A 20,790-nucleotide genomic window follows, 5' to 3' on the forward strand; every position below is an offset into this window, starting at 1 on the left:
AGCACTTTCCCCACTCCAACAGTCAGCAGAGAGCCAATACCCTAATGCAGCCAGTACCCATTCCCGTAATGATAATTTGCTGACTCTATTGCTCAGGCGAACAGAAGAGAAATGTGTGATCCGCAGCAGAAGATCTAGTGCAAATGTTAAAGCAGCAGTGCCCTGTGCAATCTGAAAGCCCTGTGCAGTCTGCACTCCCTTATGCACGTCGCATTCTCCTTCCCCAAGAAGCTGAACAAATCCAACGTTTTATTTTAGGTGAACCCAAATAATTTCCATCAACTTGCCATGAAAAATACGTGTATAAGCCGCTATTACAAGCTGCTTAATTTTCATTAGAGCGCCAACCAAGAGTCTTGATGTTGAAAATATATGTGCACCATATTCTGTCCAGTTAAAAGAAATATATGTATCCTGTCAGCATCAGGCAGCATCAGGGTGCATAGCTGTCATCTGCAAGCATATGTTGCTCTTTCTTTCGGTTTTCTTCCTCCTTCCTTTCAATTACACCCACCGATTATATTTCGGATTCATTGACATTGCAGTCACTCCTGTGTGGGCATAATCAGGCTAGTTTCAGATGAGCTAATTTGGCTACAGATAGCATTGCAGACAGCGCAGCATAGGACTCGATGCAGTACAAGCTGGGTAAATACTTCAGCGGCTTTACCAACACGGACTGTGGTGGGCTGCCACAGCTCTCAGGACAGGAACGACCTATGTTAAAGGCAGCTCAGGCACACAGGTGGTACACAACCACGATTTTGGTGCAGAATGGTGGTACTCTGTCTCAGGGAAAGGTTAGGTAACGCAGTAGACCAGGGGCCATGGGCTGAGGCAGACCAAGTATGCAGACCTAATACGCCCAAAAGCATCATTCTGTGGGGAGTTTCAGTTTGTTGAGTGCTCTCACCATTGCTTGAGATGCGTGTGGGGGAGGAAAAGGCAAAAAAAAAAAAAAAAAAAGCAGACTTTACCCAGATGTATGAAAACATAGCGCCTGCAACAGCAAAAAAAAAAAAAAAAAAAAAAGCCAGTGGAGATGACTGATGAGGCTTTCGTGGGGTTTTAAAACACACTTACGCCCTGCCAGCGGCCCAGAGGCGAGCCCGGGGAACTTCAGGGCCGGGGGTGGCGCGGCGAGCGTCCGAGCACCTGAGAACCCGGCGTCCCCTTCACCCGGAGGAAGAGCGAAGCCTGCCCTTAAGGGCAAGGTGACAGCAGTGGGGCCATTTTGGGTCGCCCTGGGCCCTGCGAGCCCGACCCCACCTTTCCGGGGCGAGTGGCCAGGCCGGGAAGGAGGAGGTCACCCCCCTCCCGCCTCCTCCTCCGCCTCCTCCCCCCCCGCCCCACGCAGGCGCTCGGCACGGAGCCGGGGCCAGGGTCCCGTGGGCAGTCCCGTCGGGGCGACCGGCCGCCCCCCCCGCGGTTCCGGCCGGTCCCCGCCGCCTCCACCGGGCGGGGGCGGGGGCGGCGCAGGTGACGCCCCGGGAGGGGGTGGTGGCGGCGGCCCCGGCCCCGCCTCGGCACGGCTGAGGGGGCGGGAGCTCCCGCCGAGCTACTACTACCGCCGGCGGGGCAGCGGCAGGAACCGCCGTGAGCGCTGCCGCGGGCCGGGCCGGGCCGGAGCGGAGCGGCGGCACCTCCGGCGTCAAGGGAGCGGCGGTGTCCCCAGGAGAAGGAGAAGGGCGGGGGGTCGCGGGGGTCCGCCTGACCGGGCGTGTGGTGTGGTGTGGTGTCTGTCGGCAGGGTGCCCTGCAGCCGCCGGGGTCCCCTGGCGCGGAGCCGCGGGGCGTCGCCGGCCTCCCGCCGGGGTCCATGAGTCGCGGGCGGGCAGCCCCGGCAGCGGCCCTCGCCCGCTCCCCCGGCGGCCCGGCGCGGCGGAGGCGGTGAGATGGGGGGCAGCCTGGGCTGCCACCGCTCCATCCCCCGCGACCCGGCGGACCTGTGCCACAGCCGCAAGTTCAGCGCGGCGTGCAACTTCAGCAACATCCTTGTCAACCAGGAGAGGCTCAACATCAACACGGCCACGGAGGAGGAGCTGATGACCCTCCCCGGGGTCACCCGGGTGGTGGCCCAGAACATCGTGGAGTACCGGGAGTACATCGGTGGCTTCAAGAAAGTGGAGGACCTGGCACTGGTGAGCGGGGTGGGGGCGGCCAAGCTGGAGCAGGTGAAGTTCGAGATCTGCGTGAGCAGCAAGGGCAGCTCGGCGCAGCACTCGCCCAGCTCCCTGCGCAAGGACCCGGCCTCCGAGCACCACCTCTCTGCCACCAAGATCAACATTAACACCGCCACCCCGGCCCAGCTCATGAGCATCCGTGGCATCACCGAGAAGATCGCCAACAGCATCGTGGACTACCGTAAAGAGCACGGGCCCTTCAAAAGTATTGAGGACCTGGTGAGGATGGACTGCATCAATTCCTCCTTTCTGGACAAAATCAGGCATCAGATTTTTGCAGAGCGGTCCCGGCCCCCTTCGACGAACACCAACGGTGGCCTCAACTTCACTGCCAAGCCTCATCCCAGCCCCACTTCTCTGAGCCTCCAGAGCGAGGACTTGGACTTTCCTCCTGGGGGTCCAACTCAGATCATATCCACTCGCCCCTCTGTGGAGATGTTCGGGGGCGTGAGAGACGGCAGACCCGTCCTGAGGCTGGCTACCTGGAACCTGCAAAGCTGCTCCATCGAGAAAGCCAACAACCCAGGTGTGCGGGAGGTTGTGTGCATGACGCTGCTGGAGAACAGGTAAGAGGCAGCACCTGACCCATGGGCCCAGCTCCATGCAGGACTGCAGGTTAATGCCTTTGGGGTTTGGGCACTCTAGAGTCCCCCCGTGATCCTAGTGGGACTCCCTCTTTCCCAGGATTATTAAATGTTTCTAACTTATTGCATGGAACCCTGGTTGAGTCTTAATGCTGGGACTGTAGTGACTGTCCCTTGATAAAGCCGCTATAGTCCTTGAAACATGGTGGACCTCCTGAGGGGGTATGTGTGTACACACATCTGTGCGGGGAAGACTGAGCTGTTACGGTCAGTCACGTTGGGCCCACTAATGGCTGGTCAAGGATTGTTTCTCCATCAAGAGCCTTTTGAACAAGTCGTGGAGGACTGACTGTCCTTCCAGAAACTGGGGGGGGGAATAGCAGGGGAAGGGCTGCTCTGTATGTACCCTGTTTCTTATGGTGTTTCCCAGAGCATCTTACTGCCACTTTGGGAGGCAGGATGCAGTGCTACATCCACCTCTCTTAGAGCTGCCAAGCTGAGACCTGCCAGTGCCCCTTCTCCAGAAAGTATTGTTTGGTTGCTGACCTCCTTAATGTCAGCCTTTGGGCTGTAGTCTGCTCTCCCTCAGATCCTCTCCTCAAATCAAAAAGGCTTCAGAGTACAGTCACGTTGGTTTGGGCTGTGTAACAAGCGTGGAATGGCACGGCTTGTCCTGCAACGGTGACACAGCTCGTTAACGAGTGGTCATGGGGCATCTGCTGAGCTGGAGGGACTGCTCATCCTTGGGGGTGCGAGACATCCTTGGACTGCCTGGGGAGGCTGTGCTGTCCCCTGCGCCAGGCGGGCCCCTGATTTCACTGAGCTAGTGGGCACGGAGCAAGGTCTGTTTGTGTGGTGTGGTCAAGTGGGATGGTACTTCTGGTGTTAATGGTTGAGAAGCTGAGCGCTGTATTTTTTTTTTTTTTTTTTGTAAGCAGGCAACAGTGCTGGGGATGTCTCTCTTGCTAAACTTTCTGCTTGATACAAAAATGTAAGAATGCAATAAGGATTTTGAAATAACTCTCACCCTTTCCTCTCCATGTGTGAAATCTGTCCCAGCTGGTCTGGCATGTAGTTTACAGTATTAGGGAACTAACTTTTCTTTCTGGCTTGTATTCAGACTTCCAGCTGGAAATGAATAGGGGCAGGGGACTCTTGGACTCAGCAAAAGGGGTATTGTGGGGAGGGGAAGTGCTGATGAACCGTTAGCTCTGGCAGTGGCTGAGAACTCTGTCCTTTTCCAGTAATATGCTGAATAATGGCTCTTGTCAGTGTGGTTGTGGAGGTCAGGCATGTGAGAAGGATGGTGACAGCGATGTTGTGTCCTGTGCTGCGGTACAGTATTTGGAGTTGGGGATACCTCTGCCATGCACTGCTTGGGAGCCTGATGCTCCTACATAGGAAACTTCTGTCATTTCACAGCCATCGCTGTTTGATAGCCAAAATGGAGATGATAGCCCAGCGGGGGTATTCAGATGTTATGCTGATGGCTTCAGCCTAACAACTTTTGGCATTCCTCGACTGCTCTGCTAGTTCAGGTATCCCATGCTTCCCCCTTCGCCACTGCTCTTGTTCTTTTGTGAGTATTGGTTGGCTGGAGTGGACCTTAGGATAAAGTCTGGTGGGGTTGGGCATTGGGGTCAGGGGCAGAGGTGGACAGACCTGCTGAGGAAAGAAACATCTCTGATTATTACTAGTCTCAGGATTATTCTAATAAACCAGTTTTGGAAGAAAAGTGACTTTGGTGATTTATTTATACTTATTTACATTATATATATATAAAAAATGGGGTTTTTAAGGACCTCATCCAGTGAAGTGTTAACTGTCACTTCTGCATCTTCAGCATTTTGGGGGAAAAAACCCCCACCCAAAACAGTCCACCTGTTACAAAAGCTAGGCAGAGGAAGTGACTTATAAAATAAGCCTGTGTTCGCTCAGGCTGGCCACTGCGTATGCAGAGCGTGACCCTAGCAGTTTGTTTTATTTTGCTCTTAAACTGCATGGTACTTTGTTTCCATCCAGCTTAGCAAACAGGTACTGGGTTGTACTGGGTGGTGTGAAAGGTCTGCCTGATACTTTGAAGTTTAAAAGGAGCCTCATATAAATACTTGGTTTTATTCCATTTTATTGCATGTATATGTGCCATCAATGACACAGGGAGAGTACGATGCAATTGTTTTCCGTACTTGATCCTATTTGTGGTAATGTGAGAAGCTGGAAAGAAATGAGAGTAATGTGCATCAGCCTGCAAAGCTTTCCTGGGAAAAAAATGTGGGAACAGGAATAAAATCAACACGATGCAGGAAAAAAGTATATGTTGGGAAAAGTCATACTCAGTACCTCAGGGAGGAATTTCCTTTTGCTTGTGCTAGCATTGCTGAGGTCAGTGGAGCTTTGCAGCTGTAAAATAGCCTCAGCTGAGGCCACAAACTGCCTTCTTTCTGTATGTGAACTCTATGGTCTCCCTCTCCACTTCAGTCGTGTGCCCTGGGAACTGATAAAATGCCTTGCAAACTAATCTTTGCCCAGGTAAATCAACTTCAGTTGATAATCAGCTGGAGAAAATAATCTCTTGCTTCTGCAAGCAAGAATACACCGCTGCACAGGGCTCACCAGCACTTCAGCCTCCTGAAATCCATGGGGTGTGTCTTCAAGGTGCTCTGCGTGCTCAGCAGATGTCCCACACATGTTGCTGAAGTGTCCACCTATGACCCAAGCTGTTGCCTGGTGGATCTGAAGGCTATTTAGTCCGTCAGTAGGCAGATGCTCTCACGAGCTATGCTGATGGGCACCTGCTTGCTGAGGTACTTTTTGCACAGCCTCCATCATGTACGTAAGCATGCTCCTGCATGCCAGTCCCTCATAGTCCGGGGTGGTCTCAGGAGCTGGAGTCCTGCTGGAGGACCTGCCTCACCTAGCTTTTAAAGTCCAGGAATAAAGCACAGTAAGTCAAGAAGACTATTAAAACTGTGTGAAGAGCAGTAAAGAATCTTAATTAGAGATCTTGGGGACTTTCATGCCAGTTGAAAGGCTGGTTTGGGATTTGCTTTGGGGTTTGTTGTTTTGTTTTTGTTTTGTTTTTTTTTTTTCCCATGACTAGCTCATAGCAAGTAGCTTTGAGACCCCTTGGCTTTGTTCTTTCAGGCATTAACAATGAGGAAAATTACTGCTCATTTCCAGGTGAGGCTAGAAGATGAAGGTCCTCCTGTCTTCCAGCCCTGCATAGCCTTTGCACTGAGGGAACAGTTGTGCAGGAAGGAAAGAGGGCCATGCCTTCATTCAAAACAAACAAAAAGCAAGAAAATGTCATCATGTAGAGTAATCTGCTGAAGGGGAGAGGGGAAAAAAACAATCCAAAACCTTCACAGTCATGCCCAGAAGTTCTAAATTTTTGAAGAACAGCAAAGGGAATGTATACCAAATCAGTAAGCATGACTACTACTGCTAAGCTATTTTGAAATTCATCGCTGCAGTACAAAAATAATGAAATACAGCAAGGTCCTCACCCTCTTTCTCGTATTACAAGGATCTATGTTTATCGCAGTGTTTGGAGTGGAGGAACGAGGTGTTTTCATTCAGAGGACTAGAGGGTAACTTTAGAAGAGATTAACATGATGAATGTGGAGGCGAGCGTGACGCATAATTGGATTAAAGTATCAAATGTGGGGTGAATTTGCCCAAACCTGCGATGTTTCTTGCAGGCATGGTTCGGCAAATCTGAGATTTGTTGACAGGGGGTCAGAGCTGGCCTGTCTCTGGGGATGCAGGTTATGCCCTTCAGCTGACCTCCATGTCGTCCCCATTCTCAGGGGGATGAAGAAACCAACAGCTGCTTCTCACCAAAAAAAAAGGGAAAAATGTAGGGTTAGGGTAGCATGATAAAAAGGGCGAGTGAGTTCAGGTGAAAGGCAGCAAGTGTTTTCATGGGGAGCATAAGTGGCCCCAGTGGAGATGTTTCCTCTGGCCAAGGTTGCTGGAGGTACCCCAGAGCTGTTGTGTACCCCAGGTCCGTAGGGAAGGGCACTCTTTCCACTCTTCATCCGTACCTGCCTCAGGCCTGTCCTTCCTGGCTGTAAACTGAGCTCGTGACTCCCATGACACCTCACAGCCGGCCCTCCAGCTGTTATGTGCCAGGGCAACCACTGGGTGACCACATCAAGAGGGATGACACAGGTGTGTGCAACACTGACCGATACACAGAGCATGGTAAAGGTGCAGCCTCTAGTTTAATTGCTTGCTTGAAAGTTTGCTAGTGGTTGAGGGCAGCGATCAGTTGCGCAGCTTTCCCAGCACGGTTTGCAGCAGAGGTTTTCCAACTGGTTTTCATTACACTTTATAATACTGAGCGGTAACTTTGTGAAGACCTCTTAATTTTTATTTTTTTTTTTCTTGTAAGCACACTTTGCAGTTGAGTATATGAAAATTGAGAGAGGGTCTGAAAGCCAGAATTTGCACTCTCTCAAAAAGAAAAATTTAAAAAAAGAGAGGGGGGCAAGAGAGTGTGTGTGGTGAGGTACCAAGATTGAGGCTCAGGTCCATGGAGCCCAGCTCTGTTTGCTTCCAGATGTCAAGCAGTTCAGCCTGCTTTTTCCCTCTGCTGCTTCCTTTGGTCAGCTTCTTGGTGAGGTTACATCTTCTAGATGCAAAAAGTATGAGTAACAAAGCCTTAATACCTGTTGCAAAAATCAGAGAACCATAGAAGAGCCCAGGTTGGAAGGACCTCAAAAGATCATCTGGTCCAACCTTTGGTGGGAAGGATGCAATTACCTAGCACCCCGTCCAGTCGCACCTTGAAAACCTCCAGCGATGGGGGCTCTTCCGCATCCCTGGGGAGGTTGTTCCAGTGATTGACTGTTCTCACTGTAAAAATTTCTTTCTTGTATGTCTGTAGAGCAACAAATACAAGTACCAATATAGGGTTTGTACTTAGCACTAACGATTTTTTTTTTTTCTTTTCTTGGCTTAGTTTCTCAGACAGCAAGCCTCCATGCTTACCCTTTAGGAACATGTCAGCCCCTCTTCCTCCTCCAGCCTTGTAACCAGTTAGCTGTTTTCACTTTGGTTAGATAGAAGTGTAGAGGTCTCTCAAAGGTAAGAAATTAACCTCAATTTCTGTGGCTCAGAGACCCAATTGGTGTTCCTGCTGGGGGAAGGGTAGGTAAACCTCAGCCCAGAATTGCCTCCTGGGAGGTAGCAGGTGGACAGCCACTCCTTGGGTAACCCTCACCATGCCACCATACTCGGAAGCTCTTCTTCCTACTCCTGCCTACCCCAGGTGGGTGTCCCAGGGGAGTGGTTGCCTTCAGCACATCCTCTTATCACCTAAAAAAAAAGCAAGCTCCTGAACCACTCTCTGGAGGAGCCTCTTTCTATTAAGAGATGAGGAAAAAGCTATCTCGTTCAGGTCCCCGCACTAGGGGCTGGAGGCAGGAGATCCACTCTCCCATCACTCCCCTACATTAAATAATAGGGTGGGGGTTTTGTTTTCCTCTCCAATCTCTTAGTCTGGGCTGAGAGGTAGGGTCATTACAAGGGACAATTATTTACTACTGGGGCTTGATGCGTTGTTTGGGAAGGGCTGCAGTGTTCTACCTTGCCTGCTGCCTTGTAGCTGTGTTTCCTGGCAGGATGATGGAAAAGGATCGCCCCCCCCCCCCCCCCCCCCAAACGGACATCGTAGTAGTGATGGTTGTACTTGCTTGCTTTGCAGGCTCAGCACAAGCTTGTATTTGTTATTTCTACTCTGTCGCTGCAGCTCTCGGTGGCCTGGCAAAGCCCCGAGGTGCATCTATTTTATGTTTCTTTCTTTATACAGCTGCTTGGTTTTTCTCCATTGGGTTAATACTAGGTTGGAGCCTTGCCAACAATAATTCCCCTGCAAGAAAAGATCAGGAAAGAGGGCCTGGCTTGAGTAACCTGACTGTGCTAATAAGTCTTAAATGGCAAAAGAACAAATACACCCTCTCCTCCTTATGTAATAGGGAGGAAATCCTGCCTCCTGCAAGTTCTGGAAAAACTTGAGAAAAAAGGAATTGTTAGATGATATCTTCTATGTGCACTTCACAAAGGGATTTTTATGAGCAATAGAAATAGAGATGCCTGTAAAGCCACCATTAATTTGCACTTTCTAATATCTCTGAGGACAAAAAAATGGGGTGATGGAAGACCTGTTGTGTTTGGGGTTTTTTGGGTTGGCTTTTTTGTTGTTTTTTTGGCTTCTACCTACATGAGATCAACAATATTTTTTTGCTGCAGACTAGTGGGAGACTGAAACTGCCTTCTGCATACCATCTGGCAGGGGAAAGCAGCAAGATCTTCTCAGGTCAGACCCTGAGTGACATCATTTTCCAGTCAAATGAAACTCTACTGATTTCCTCCTGTTCAGCATTTGGCCCATTCCTTTGTCTGTGTTGAATCACATGAAGGCAGCAGAGGTCAGGGCTAAAAAGCACAACCGTCTCCCTGGGGGTTAGGGCTCCTCTGCAGTACTGCTCCCATGTTGGGTAGGGATCCCAGCCCCTTTCAGTGCTGCTGCTGGGGGAAGAGGTGATGTCAATTAATTCCATTTCCAAACCTCTGCTTCATATGGGTGCAGTACGAAGACCCTCTATACAGGCATCGCCTGCTCCTCCTGCAGGAGGTGGGTCACTCGCTCAAGATACTTTGCAGCTCGGGAGTCTTTGCAGGAGAGATCAAAAGCAGCGGGTGGACTCACAGCAAGATCATGAAGGGGGAGAGATCACACCATCCCCCTGTCCAGACTCTTGGAGAAGGCATCTGGAGCCATGCATGCCGCCGGAGATCGCGGGGGTGGATGCACTGAGCTGTCTGATCCTGCTTGATCTCTGTTGATAGCTGTGGATCTGGTGGGTTTGCCACAGCCCCTGCAGCTTTCCTCCCTCAGACATGACACGGGAATGTAGGACAGGCCCTTGAAATCACCCCTGAGCAACCTTCCCAGGGATTTTCTCTTTTAAAGGGAGATCTGGGCATCTTGTTGACTTTGAACAACTGCCTCAGTGTATTCCTTGAACATCTGAGAGGCTGTACCTAACCAGCCATTTTTATCTGCTTTGAAGTTGAGAATGTGACTGGAAAAATGGTATATCCATATAAAATAAACCTTATTCTTCTCCTTTTTAAAATTATAATCATACCTTGCCACTGTTACTTGTGCCATAAAGCCTGACTAAAATGGAACAGATCAGTGGGGAAAGCGTTTGTTCATATATTATTTTTTCTCCCAACATGTGCACTTGATAACATCTGGCAGCACTTAATGGCTGCATAGTTTCAATCCATGCCTGCTGGGCTATTCTGCACATTTATTTCATGTCACTGGATTCATGTTGCAGATCGCAGGTATTTTGGTAAACAAGTTGCCAGCTTACTCCTGCAGGTCCTGCAGGGTTTGCTATATTTCATGTGGCAAAGCTTAAATGGGTGGGCTGATCTATGGTAATAAATCAGTGAATTAGTAAGCGATGCTTTACTGCCTGCTCCTGAATCATGAGCAGAGGCCACAAGGCTATAACCTCATCCTGCTAGACTTCTCAGAAAGCTTGTGCCACACGACTGTAGAAAACAGACTTAAGTATCTACACATAGGGCTTCATCTTGTAAACAAAAACCTTTAATGCTCTGTGATTCTTCGGCAGTTTGGGGGCTCACGATACAGCTGCAGGAAGGGTGGTTTTCTAGCTTTGGCTTTAAGAAGAGCAATAGGACCGTTCCTGAAGGCGAAAGATGCTGCTGCTGCTGTTCTTACCAGGAAATAAAGACCAAGGGACTACAAACATGGGAATTAAATACTCCAAGTTCCTGAGAAGGTGTGAGCAGAAACTCGGTCATTCCCACTTAACTAGAAGAAAACGCTGTCTCTGCAACCAAGTGCTGGTCTGGCTCACTGTGAACATGGGTCTCCAGCTGTGTTAAACAGGGACATTTAAGAGAGAATCTGGTTTTACAGATTTAGCTGCACCCTTCTTGATGGAGTTGGGCTTCAGCATGTTTCCTACAGCTGCATTGTTAGGAGGACCCTGCTTCTTCAGTCTTTATTAGCGTTTCTCTGGGAGTCTTGCCCAAATAATGATTTCAAGGCTTGGCTGGATGAGCAGAGAAAAGTTGGTAGGACGCAGATTACAGTGTGCATGTAACTTATTTTTAAGTCGCATTGTTCTTCATTGCAATGCAGGTGTAAGCTGGCAGACAGAGGCACAGTGTCCTTACTGAAATAATTACAATATGCTGCAGTAATTTCTCAACACTATTATATGGTGTGGTGATGGAGACAAGAACCGTGGCACATTATTAATAACAGTGCTTAAAAATAGGAACTCAGTAGCTCCTTCATTTCCAGATTTTTTTATTTATTATTTTACATGAGGGACTTTGCTTTCTTTGAATAATAGGTGGCAATCCCCACCAATTTATCGGAGGATAAAAGCACATGGTGGCTTTGCTGAGGGGAGGGTGAGACCTACCGGAGACCTCCTCTCCTGTGTTGGAGGTGTGGATGTGCTTTCCACCAGCCTTCTTTCTGGTCCCCTCCCTTGTCTCCAGCCTGGGTGGTTCACGGTGGGTTCTGAAATGCCCTGTAAGGTGCTGAGAGCAGAGTGGGCATCATGGCAACAGCAGATGAACAGTGAAGGAAATATGCAGCTGTGATAAAAAAGATGTTTTCTGTCAAGAAACCTTTTCATCTCACCCTCGGCCTATGCAACATGTCCACATCCCAGTCAAGCCGTGTGGCCTTTTCAAATGGCACAAGTGTTTTAAACTGCTTGGTCACCGTCGGGGAGGATCAGCGCTGCTGACCTCTTTTCCGTCCCCGCTTCTGGGGGGTTTGTGCAGGCAGGAGCCCAGCATCGGTGCTGAGCTGTTACTTTCAGTGCCTGTGGTAAAATTATTAGAGGCCAGTGAGTAAGAGAAACACATTTACCCTGCTTGTGCCCCATGCGTGTGCATGTTCCAGAAGTTGAACTGTGCATAAAAATATCATTAAAAAAAAAAAAAGTTAATTCTTATGGAAAAAGACATTTGGGATCATATTGTCATCTACGCTATGGGTGGTCCGGAATACTGGGGTTACACATGCTGTGTTTGCAGTGGAATAAATGCAGCCAGCTCATGCAGAGCAGGTTGGAGTCCCTCTGTCTGACTCTGCCTGGCACCCCCTGTCTGGAAGGGAGCCTCATGGCTAGGCAGGCTGTCTGTCTGTCCATCCTGTCTCTGTCACGGAATGGCAGGGAGAGCACAGTAATGCCCTCCCGCTTTTTGTGCGGAACAGCCCACGGGGCAAAGCTATTCCTGGGAGCAGTTCATGCTGTAGGTTTATGGATACAGACGAGGAGGAGGAATTGGAAAATTTCCTTTATCTTCTGCGTTGCTATTTTTTGCTCTGTTTTTATAGGTGTTTCGGGTAATGTGCTCGAGCTCCTGTGCAAATTTAGCTACAACAGCTGTCCAAGCTGTTCACAGCTGAACGGGTTTTTAATGGGTTACTGAACAGCTAATTGATCAACCAGGCTTTTGCCGTGCGCTGTGGCGGCAGCCTTCCTGCCCTAAATCCCTCACGCTTGTGACACGCTGCAAGTCCTGTAAAACTGCTGCTCCCTTTGCTTAACAAGGCAGGGGACAGCACAAACCTCTCCTGGCTACAGCCTAAAGAGGCTGTTGCTTTTGCTTTCAGACTTCTCCTTCGACTCCTTTATATTATAGCTCCGTTTTTCCCTTCTGCTTCCTTGTCGGTCCGTCCCTCACAGGCCCGTGGGTGTGGAGGCACAGGCACGCGCCCATCGGCTGCTGAGGGCTTGCTCCAGCCTTGCTCAGGGTAATTGCCGGTCAGTGCCCTCCCTCCCTCCCTTGCCCAGGCTCGGCTGGCGTAAAGGTTATCCAGCTTTCTGCCAAACTGGAAGCGGTGTGCTGTTGGATATGCACTGGATGTTAACTTAGAAACCTTGTGTTTGGTTTCTTTATTTATTCTATTTAAGCAAATAAGAGCAAGTGCAGCTCCTGCTCAACGCCACTGAATTGCAGGGTGTTGTGGCAGAAGCAACTCTAATTTGGTATTGAAAAATGAGCTGTAAAAATAGGCAAGTTTGTTGCTTTTATGCATGCAAGGTCAGTTCCATAGGTTTGCAGTCAAACCTACTGCTCATAGTGTATAAAATAACTACTTTACTCCTCTTTTTTCTCCTTCTAAGCAGACAAAAATATGGAGAAGTGTGAACCCCTGTCAGGGAGGATAGTCCTAGGTGGGAAGGACCCATATAACTTGATTTAAAACAGTTTGCATTTTAAACAAGGCAGCAATTTTCCAGTGGTAATACCGTCTTGAGCTAACATAGGCAGATGTGGCTCTTCCACTGGAGGCAGTGATGGGGTCCCATCTGCACAAGTACCACCTTAGGGAAGTCTTTGAGTTGTTTCCCTCTCATGGCATGTGGGACTGATGGTGGTGAGTCACATACCAGCACCACAATACACGGGGGAGGAAGTACACTGTGTCTGCAAGAGATCCCCACCGTGTATAAAACATCAGAGCTGCCGCTGAATTGTTAAAATAAATGTTATTGGCAGGAAAATGCCGCAGTGGTACCTGACTACCCTTTGCAACCTTTATACTGACCAGCCCAAGTTTACCTATGATTTTGGCAGCAACGGTAGTGCAATTTTTGGCTATCTATCTGTCTATCTATATCTTCCTGCTAGTCCTTTGTACAGCTCCTTTCCTTATCTCTAGCTGTGTTTACACTCTGCATTCATAACCAATGGAGACTGCACTACCAGTGCTGCCCGCTGTCCTCCGTGCTGGCCGCTCTCCTGAAAACCCGGCATTGAGCAATGTGCAGCATGTGGCCTGGGTGAGGGCAAAGGGGTTGTTACCGCTGGCAGATAGCTCAGCCTTATTTCCAACAAGTCTCAGAGGGATTTCTTGTTAAAGATTACCCTTTGGTTACCAAAAAAATCCCCACGATTTCTTGTTTTAATTGCTTCTGAGTTCTCTGGTGCAAAGCAGCACCGCAGAAAAGGAAACTATGGCTTAAAGGACAAGATAAAGGTTCCGGGATTGAAGTCCTCAGTCAGCAGCTTGTGGATTTAATAGATATTTGGACAATTTCCATGCAGAGCTATTGGCAGTAAAAATTCTGGAAGCGTTGCCGGTAGATGAAGGTTGTGCTGCACAAGCAAAAGCCACCTCTAAGCATGTGGTGTTTCCCATTTCTTTTTTAAACTGAGACCACTTGGACTTGGCTGTGGTTTGACTTGCTTCTCCATTCTTTTTTGACCTTTTTTTTTATGTGTGTGTAAAGTACAGCAGCTTTTTTGAGAAGCTGTGTGCAAGGATGGTGGTGGCCCTCTATATCTCCCAGCTGTGCACTCAAATTTGGCAAAAAGGAAGTGAAAATAAGAAGATGAGCAGATTCCTGTATATTGATTGTCCACAGGTTGAAAGGAGATTGCCTCATAAACCTGCCTCTATCTTTGACTGGACCTTTGAAGCTTGTTCTTGTAACCTGAACATGACCCCCTTCCTTGTCCTCTATCCAGTCCTATGGAACCTAAAGCCTTTTCACTGGCTTCACTTGGCTTTTAAATTGTCTTGCCACACCTTGAGCGCTTCCAGTTATTGCAAGTGCTTCTTGATCAAGCCTTTGCTTTCACACCATGAAGGTTGAATGGTATCATCTCCCACCTACGAGGCTGAGGACCTAAGTTTCCTTGGATCATCCATGATATTTCCCCGCAAATCAGTCTAATGCCGTCTTATATTTCCAAGATGTGCTGCAGCATTTCTTTCTCCTCCGCTGAAGCCTCTTGCCAGGCAGTTTGAAAATCAGTACCTTTTAGGATATCTCAAGTTTCAGGCAAAACCTGCTTGAAAACTGCAGTCTTGCCTTTTATTTCAGGGGGTGTTATGAATTCTTGCAAATCAAGGAGGCTCCTCTACCATTGCTTTAAAGGAAAAAAAGTATGTTTTTGATTTCTGTTCCTCAGAGGTACTTAAAGCTCTGCAGAAAAATACCTTGTTAACTTCCTGATATGTTGGATGTGGAATTATTTTTAACTTGCAAGAGCAGTTGTTTAAAAGGAGTTTGTATGTACGTTAGGAGCTTAGCAGCACAAGTGCTCAGCATTTTTTTCCTATCTTCACTTGAGCCTATCTGATTATGCTGTATGGGTGCATGCTGCACCAACAGTTTACGATTCCTCTTCCATATGCATCTTATCTTCCTAAAGATAGTGTCTGGAGATGTCAGCTCTGTGAGGAGAGACTGGTGAATTTATATCAGAAGAATCTTTTTGTCTAGCAGCTCTTCAACATGGTGCAGTGTTCAGAATATTCGTAAAAATAGAAAGCACTGGAGGAATATCAGCTTTGTCACGGTGGTGTCATTTGTCTTCAGTGCCTAGGTACAGCTTGATTTGGCTAAACCCTGGTATTTGTAGGAGAAAGCCTGAGTTGTCCATACAAGACTCCCTGTGCCCCAGTTTTTAAAGTACTTACTGGTATGTTTTGGGGGATTGTTTGGAGTCTACAGCCAGATCGGCACTAGGCATGGGTACTCTCTTAGTACATAAGTGTGTTTTTCGTTAGGAATGTAAGTATGATGGTCTGAAAACTTCAGTTCTTCTGGAGTGGAGATTTGCCGGATGGCTATACTGTCATTCTGGGGTTTGGGGGGGATTTTTTTTTTTTTTTTTTCATGCTCATGAGATCTTCCCAGGGTCATTATAAGCTAAAGACTTGATCAGATGTTGTCCATAAACTTTGCGTGTGTATTTATCTGCTGCAGGGCAATTTAATTTTATTGGGGAGCAAGGGTCATACAACAGCTTGAATCTACCATTCAAAGCAAGCACAGAGATTGTTGCTTCCATTTTTATTATTCCCAGTGCTTGACTTGAGTTTCACCTCCCAGTTCTCCTGGAAATGCTGCCAAATCCAGAAGTTTGTTCCCATTGAGTTGGTGGTTAAATTTTTGACAGTTTGTTTATTCCTTGTTTCCATCCTCCTGGATGCTGCATCCAGTCAAACACTTCTGCATGTTTCCCTGTCACCCTATTTTTACACCCTGTCCTTCATACTGACATTTTGCCTTATGGGGGCAATGAATGGCAAGCTTGATATTTTAGTACTGTATTATTGCCTATAGGTATTAAATCATTGGTTTGATTGTTTTTATAGATTGTTTCTGTGACACAACTTTAGGAAGCAGTCATGTTAACAAAACCTGTGTGAGGCACACCTCTTCAAATAACCTGAAATGCTTTCCATGGAGCAATGATTATTTTAGCCTCAGAATAATCAAGAAATGGGAATGAGATCCGTGTTGTGAAAGGGTTATAATTTCTGCTCAATCGACTTTGTAGGCCTGCAGGTGCATAAGCACCATTGAGATGAATCACTGGAGCCCTCTTCATGTTGCTTTATGTCCAATATTGAATCCAATAAAATAGTCACTGGGGCTCGGCATGCAATGTTCTCGCTCTTGCTCCCTGGGGGTGCCCGCGTTGCCACCTTCACTGTTTCTCCACCAGTTTGGGGGGTTATCACCTGTTCAAGCTGGAGGAGATCTCTGGCAGACTAGAGAAAGGCATGGCATCGCATGGGCTGGCAGGGCATCAGGGCAAACCGATGGGGAAGGTCTTCGTGAGCATCTGCACGATCCTGTTTCATGCCCTGCACGTAGTTCATTAAGAGCTGCTTTATCTGTGTTGGAGCTTGTTACAAACCATGCGAATCATGTATAAAGCTGCATGAGGCATAATTTCACACCACTGCATGCAGCCCATCAAACACGATCTCCTCCTGTCATCCCTTTCTAACATATGATTGCACTTCAGCTCCAATATTTGGAGAGCTCTGGGTCGGGACAAGCAGGCTTTCTCATTCCCACGGAAGACTGGTGTTTCTAAGACTGTTTTGTGTTGCAGCCTCTGACCTAAATGAGGTTAAGGATCTGGACTACACAATTAGCACCCAGTGCCAGGAAAAAAAAAAAAAAAGCTAAGCTTGAGCCACCATTCCCCACTTTGCCAGGGCCGGTCTGCGTGCGAGGCTCTGCAGTCCTCTTGTATCCTTATGCTTTAAAGACCATTCTTATGTCCAGACGTCTCCGAGCCTGGCACACAGGGGTAGTCTGTGACTGGGAAGCTTTCAAAACTCCTTCCTGCGTGTCATTGTGCAGATGGAAGCTGGGATTCCTTCCAGCTCACTGAAGACACTCTGGCATTGTTCCCTCGTAATCCCCTCCACCTCGCAGAGTATGGTTTTTTGGGAGGCTAGCATCTTCCCTTGTTGGCTTTCCACAGTGGGAAGTCAAGCAGTGGTTCATGGGAATAACATAACCCCGAATTAGCGATGAGCCACGGCGGAGGGCGGCTATATGGTGTGACGGTGGTACGAGTACGAGCGCTCAGCTCTACGGTGTGCTAGCGAGGATGCCTAGCTAGCTGGGCTGGCTCATGGCGGTGCTCCACTTATCTGCTCACTGGCCTACCGTCAAGAAGCACAAATGTTCAGCGCAGCAGGGCTCCTGGCTTTCAGTAGGAAGAAACGACACCTCCCTCTCAACCCTGCTTGCAGTCGCTCGGGGGGTGATTTGCTACTGGTTTGCTGTTTCTTTTTGTGTGCAGGCAGCCGGGGGAAATAAAAGCAGGTTAATGGGACAGGGAGGAGGGTTCTTTCTACTGAAGTGACCTTTTTTCTTCCCAAAGCCAGGTGCAAGGAGAGAGAGAGGACAAAGTAATGAATATATATTCAAATGCCTTTACAAGGACATCTTTCAGTGGAGGGATTTGACCTTGGAGGTTTGGATTGCATAATTTATAAGATGGTGGCCTTGAGGTCAACCCACCTGATACCTGAAGGTGCTGCTCCAGGAGACTTCACGCAGCTCTCTAGGCATTTGCAGACCTAAGGAGACTCAGCAAATACAGATTGAAAAGGCAATTTTTTCCAGCTAACTTATTTCACCTTTTCCTGCCTTCTAGCAGGGCAGGAGCTCAGGTGAAGTGAGAACTTCTCCCGGTACACCCGGCTGTGCTTCTGTTTGCTCTGCTGCCCCTTCTGGTATTATTAGCTGTGGGTGTTTGGAGTGCCAAAGGAGTTGAATTGAGGAGAGGGAAGTTGGGGTAGAATTAAAGCTGAGGTCTGAGGTTCACTGGGGTGTGCTAGAGGAGCCCGTATGAGCAGTTTGATAGTTTGGTTTTTCTTCAGGGTGTCTAATTACAAGAACCTGTAAACAGCTTTACCTCTGAGCACCAGCCAGCTCAATTGGGATGCCTGAATTAATGCCATACAGATGTAGGAGTCCCCTTTGCAGGGTCGGGCCCTAACCTTCAAGTACTGCCTGTTCTGAAGGTTCAAAAATCATGAAGATAGTCTCTAAATAAATAAGGGGATTAACTCAGAGCTACAGTTACAAATTTTGTGATCCATAATCTCACACATTTTGCGTTCATCCCTCAGAGCTGTGCCCTGTGGAAAAGGCTGCATTCTGTCCTGGAGAGAGGAAAGCTAAAATGGGAGGTGGATAGGATGCTTAACAGCTAGGTCCCACATTGATACACAAGATCTGCTGCTGTCTGCGGTGAGCTTTGGGGCACGTCCTGGTACGACTTGAAGAGCTCTGCAGTCAGAGGCGTGTTGCTGCACGTCCTCCAGCTAACAACCCACATCCCTTTTGCGTTTCACATCCTGTAGACACAATGGGTGTTTCCCTTCTTGAAAGAGTGTTTCGGAGTGTTATTGTGTTTTGGGATGGGGGTGGGGGAGAGAGGAAGGCAAAAGCCCAACACCCTGGCTCTGCTGGCTTAGGAAATCAGATGGTTTGCCTACCACGTGAGAGATTTCATCAGTGCGGAGCTGGTGGTGAGGTGGTTTGTGGCAATGTTGACAAATTCGTGATAGCAGTGTTTTCCTACGGGGGGGGGGGGGGGGCGGGGGGGGGGGGTTTGATCCCAACAAAGTGTTGGCTCACCTTGTGGTGTTACCCAACTCCCTGTGTACACTGTCTTCGCATCTGTGCAGGCACGTGTCAGCCCTGCTTACTCATCAGAAGAGGTTGTCTCCCCAGTGCTGGCTTTCTTGCTGTGTGTCAGGGCAACGTGCATTTATTTGGGTGTTTTATGACTGAGCAGAAATTCCACTGTCGTTACTGTGTATGCACATGGATAACAGCTTCTTACAAGGCTGGAAAGAAAACTGAGTTGTCTTTGTCTTTCATAAAGTAGCAACTGGTATCCAATAACCCGGATTTCTTTGCGTAGGCAGAAGGTATATCATTACTGATAACTGTGTGCCTCTGCTCCTCCTGCGTGGTCTGTCAGACTTCAGCTGGTGGGAGGGTGGGAGGTTTTGTAGTGACCCTTTCTCTGCTCTTTGGGGCTATGGGAAGAAAGGACCCTGGCACCCAACCCCGGGGCCATCCTTTTGCAGTGAAGGGAGGAGCATCTCCGCTGCAGATCTGCTCCAGTGATTGCTCATCCTCTTTTTCCATGCACTGCTCTGTCTGTCCATCCTGACTATTAAATTGTACTTCAGCCCTAACAGTACAGGTTTTGCTTGAATTGTTCGTGTTTTTTTCTGAAGAGGGGAAGGAAAATTTGAAATTCTCCTTTCTGCTCCTTTCTTCTACCCTGCTTTTCTTGGGAAAGCTGTCCTTAGCATTTTTTGTGTGGTTGTGTCATGAAGTGTTACATATTTTGTCATCTCCTCCCCATGCTCTCCTAAAAGAGGAAGGGCTGACTGCCACTTCTACTTGTTTGTAGCCTTCCCTCTGCAAGTGTAGAGCTTTTCTCATCCTCCTGTGTCACTACGTGGTCATTCGCACGAGCGGTGCTATCCCAGGTGGGATTGCCTGAGTTCATGCATGCCCGGGGAGCTTACCTTCATTGCCTCCCTGAGCACCCTGGAGACTCGATAACATATTGACTTTGCTCTACGGTGTCACCCAGAGACCCATCATACTCCTGCACTCCATTAGGACTCCCTTTTTCTCTCCCTGAGCTCATTCCCTTGCGGATGGTGCTGCTTCACGGTGACCTTATTGAGAGTGAGATGCTAAATTGCAATCTTGTGTTCAGCTTTTTTCTTCAGTGAAGTGCTGGTGAATGCTGCCATACCTGCTTTCTTTTCATTGTCTGTGACGTGGCTGGTCTTTCCTGAGTATTGGGGTTTGCAGCATAGGGGAGGGGATGATTCTCTTTATCATCTTATACGTATAGGGCATAGTAGAGTTATCATTTGAATAGTACTTCATTGCTTAAACTAGTGAAAGATTGGTGAGCATCCAAGGGGCCATAGGCAGGTCTGTTGTAGGACAAAGCTGCTGCCATGTTCTGGAAGTCCCAGATGCCTGGTTGGCACCACTCTGGGAGATCCATGGACTCCCCTTCATCAGGAGAAGGTGTGGAGGCTTTCCTTCTTGCTGAATATCCTGGCCACCTGGACTGCAAACCAAAATCAGTCCCGTTGGAGGAATTAATGGGGTGCTGTGTCTATAAGCTCCAGTACCCTTACAAGGGCTGCACAGCTGCCTAAAACTGCTCAGCTTCATCAGGGCGAGTGGCGAGGGGAGCTGGTTGTTGGCTTAGAAAGGAGAATGGGCTTGGAGGCAGAGGCCTTGAGTTTAGTCATGGAGGAATAAGCAAGAAAACAAATGAAATCACCTTTTTGATCTGTATGGGATGTGAAGAAATGCTAGAGTTATTCCCTATTAGAAGTTCAATAAACTCTATTAACCTTTCTTAGACTGCTAGGACTTGCATAATGTCAGGAACCTTTTTTTCCCCCTCTTACACTAGTACAGAGGCTATGGGGTGGATGCTATTTTTCTCTATAAAGCTGAAAAGACATCTTTTTTTGCCTAACCAAGGGGGATAAGAGAACTTCCTCTTATTAAATCCTGTGGCGATGCAATCCCAACCACATAATATCCGACTGAATTTAAGCACGCGGAGACATCTGCCTTTGGCAATTTTTATTTTTATTAGCGAGCGAGAGTCAGTGTTTCT

At 48.3% G+C, this 20,790-nt stretch overlaps 1 protein-coding gene across 2 annotated transcripts in view; it reads left to right on the forward strand.

The window, feature by feature from the left end:
- The first annotated feature begins 1,553 nt into the window (after window positions 1-1,553).
- EEPD1 (endonuclease/exonuclease/phosphatase family domain containing 1) overlaps window positions 1,554-20,790 on the forward strand; it is a 66,360-nt gene continuing 47,123 nt past the window's right edge. The window contains exons 1-2 of one of the 2 annotated variants that reach the window (XM_030008543.2): window positions 1,554-1,823; window positions 1,881-2,748. In XM_030008543.2, the coding sequence (XP_029864403.1) occupies window positions 1,895-2,748 (854 nt within the window). In that variant the 5' untranslated portion in view covers window positions 1,554-1,823; window positions 1,881-1,894. Of the gene's footprint in view, window positions 2,749-20,790 lie in introns of both variants that reach the window. The other variant, XM_030008542.2, reaches the window with a different exon arrangement.

The sequence above is a fragment of the Aquila chrysaetos genome, chromosome 3, assembly GCF_900496995.4.
Source record: "Aquila chrysaetos chrysaetos chromosome 3, bAquChr1.4, whole genome shotgun sequence".
In the NCBI taxonomy this organism is placed as follows: domain Eukaryota; kingdom Metazoa; phylum Chordata; class Aves; order Accipitriformes; family Accipitridae; genus Aquila; species Aquila chrysaetos.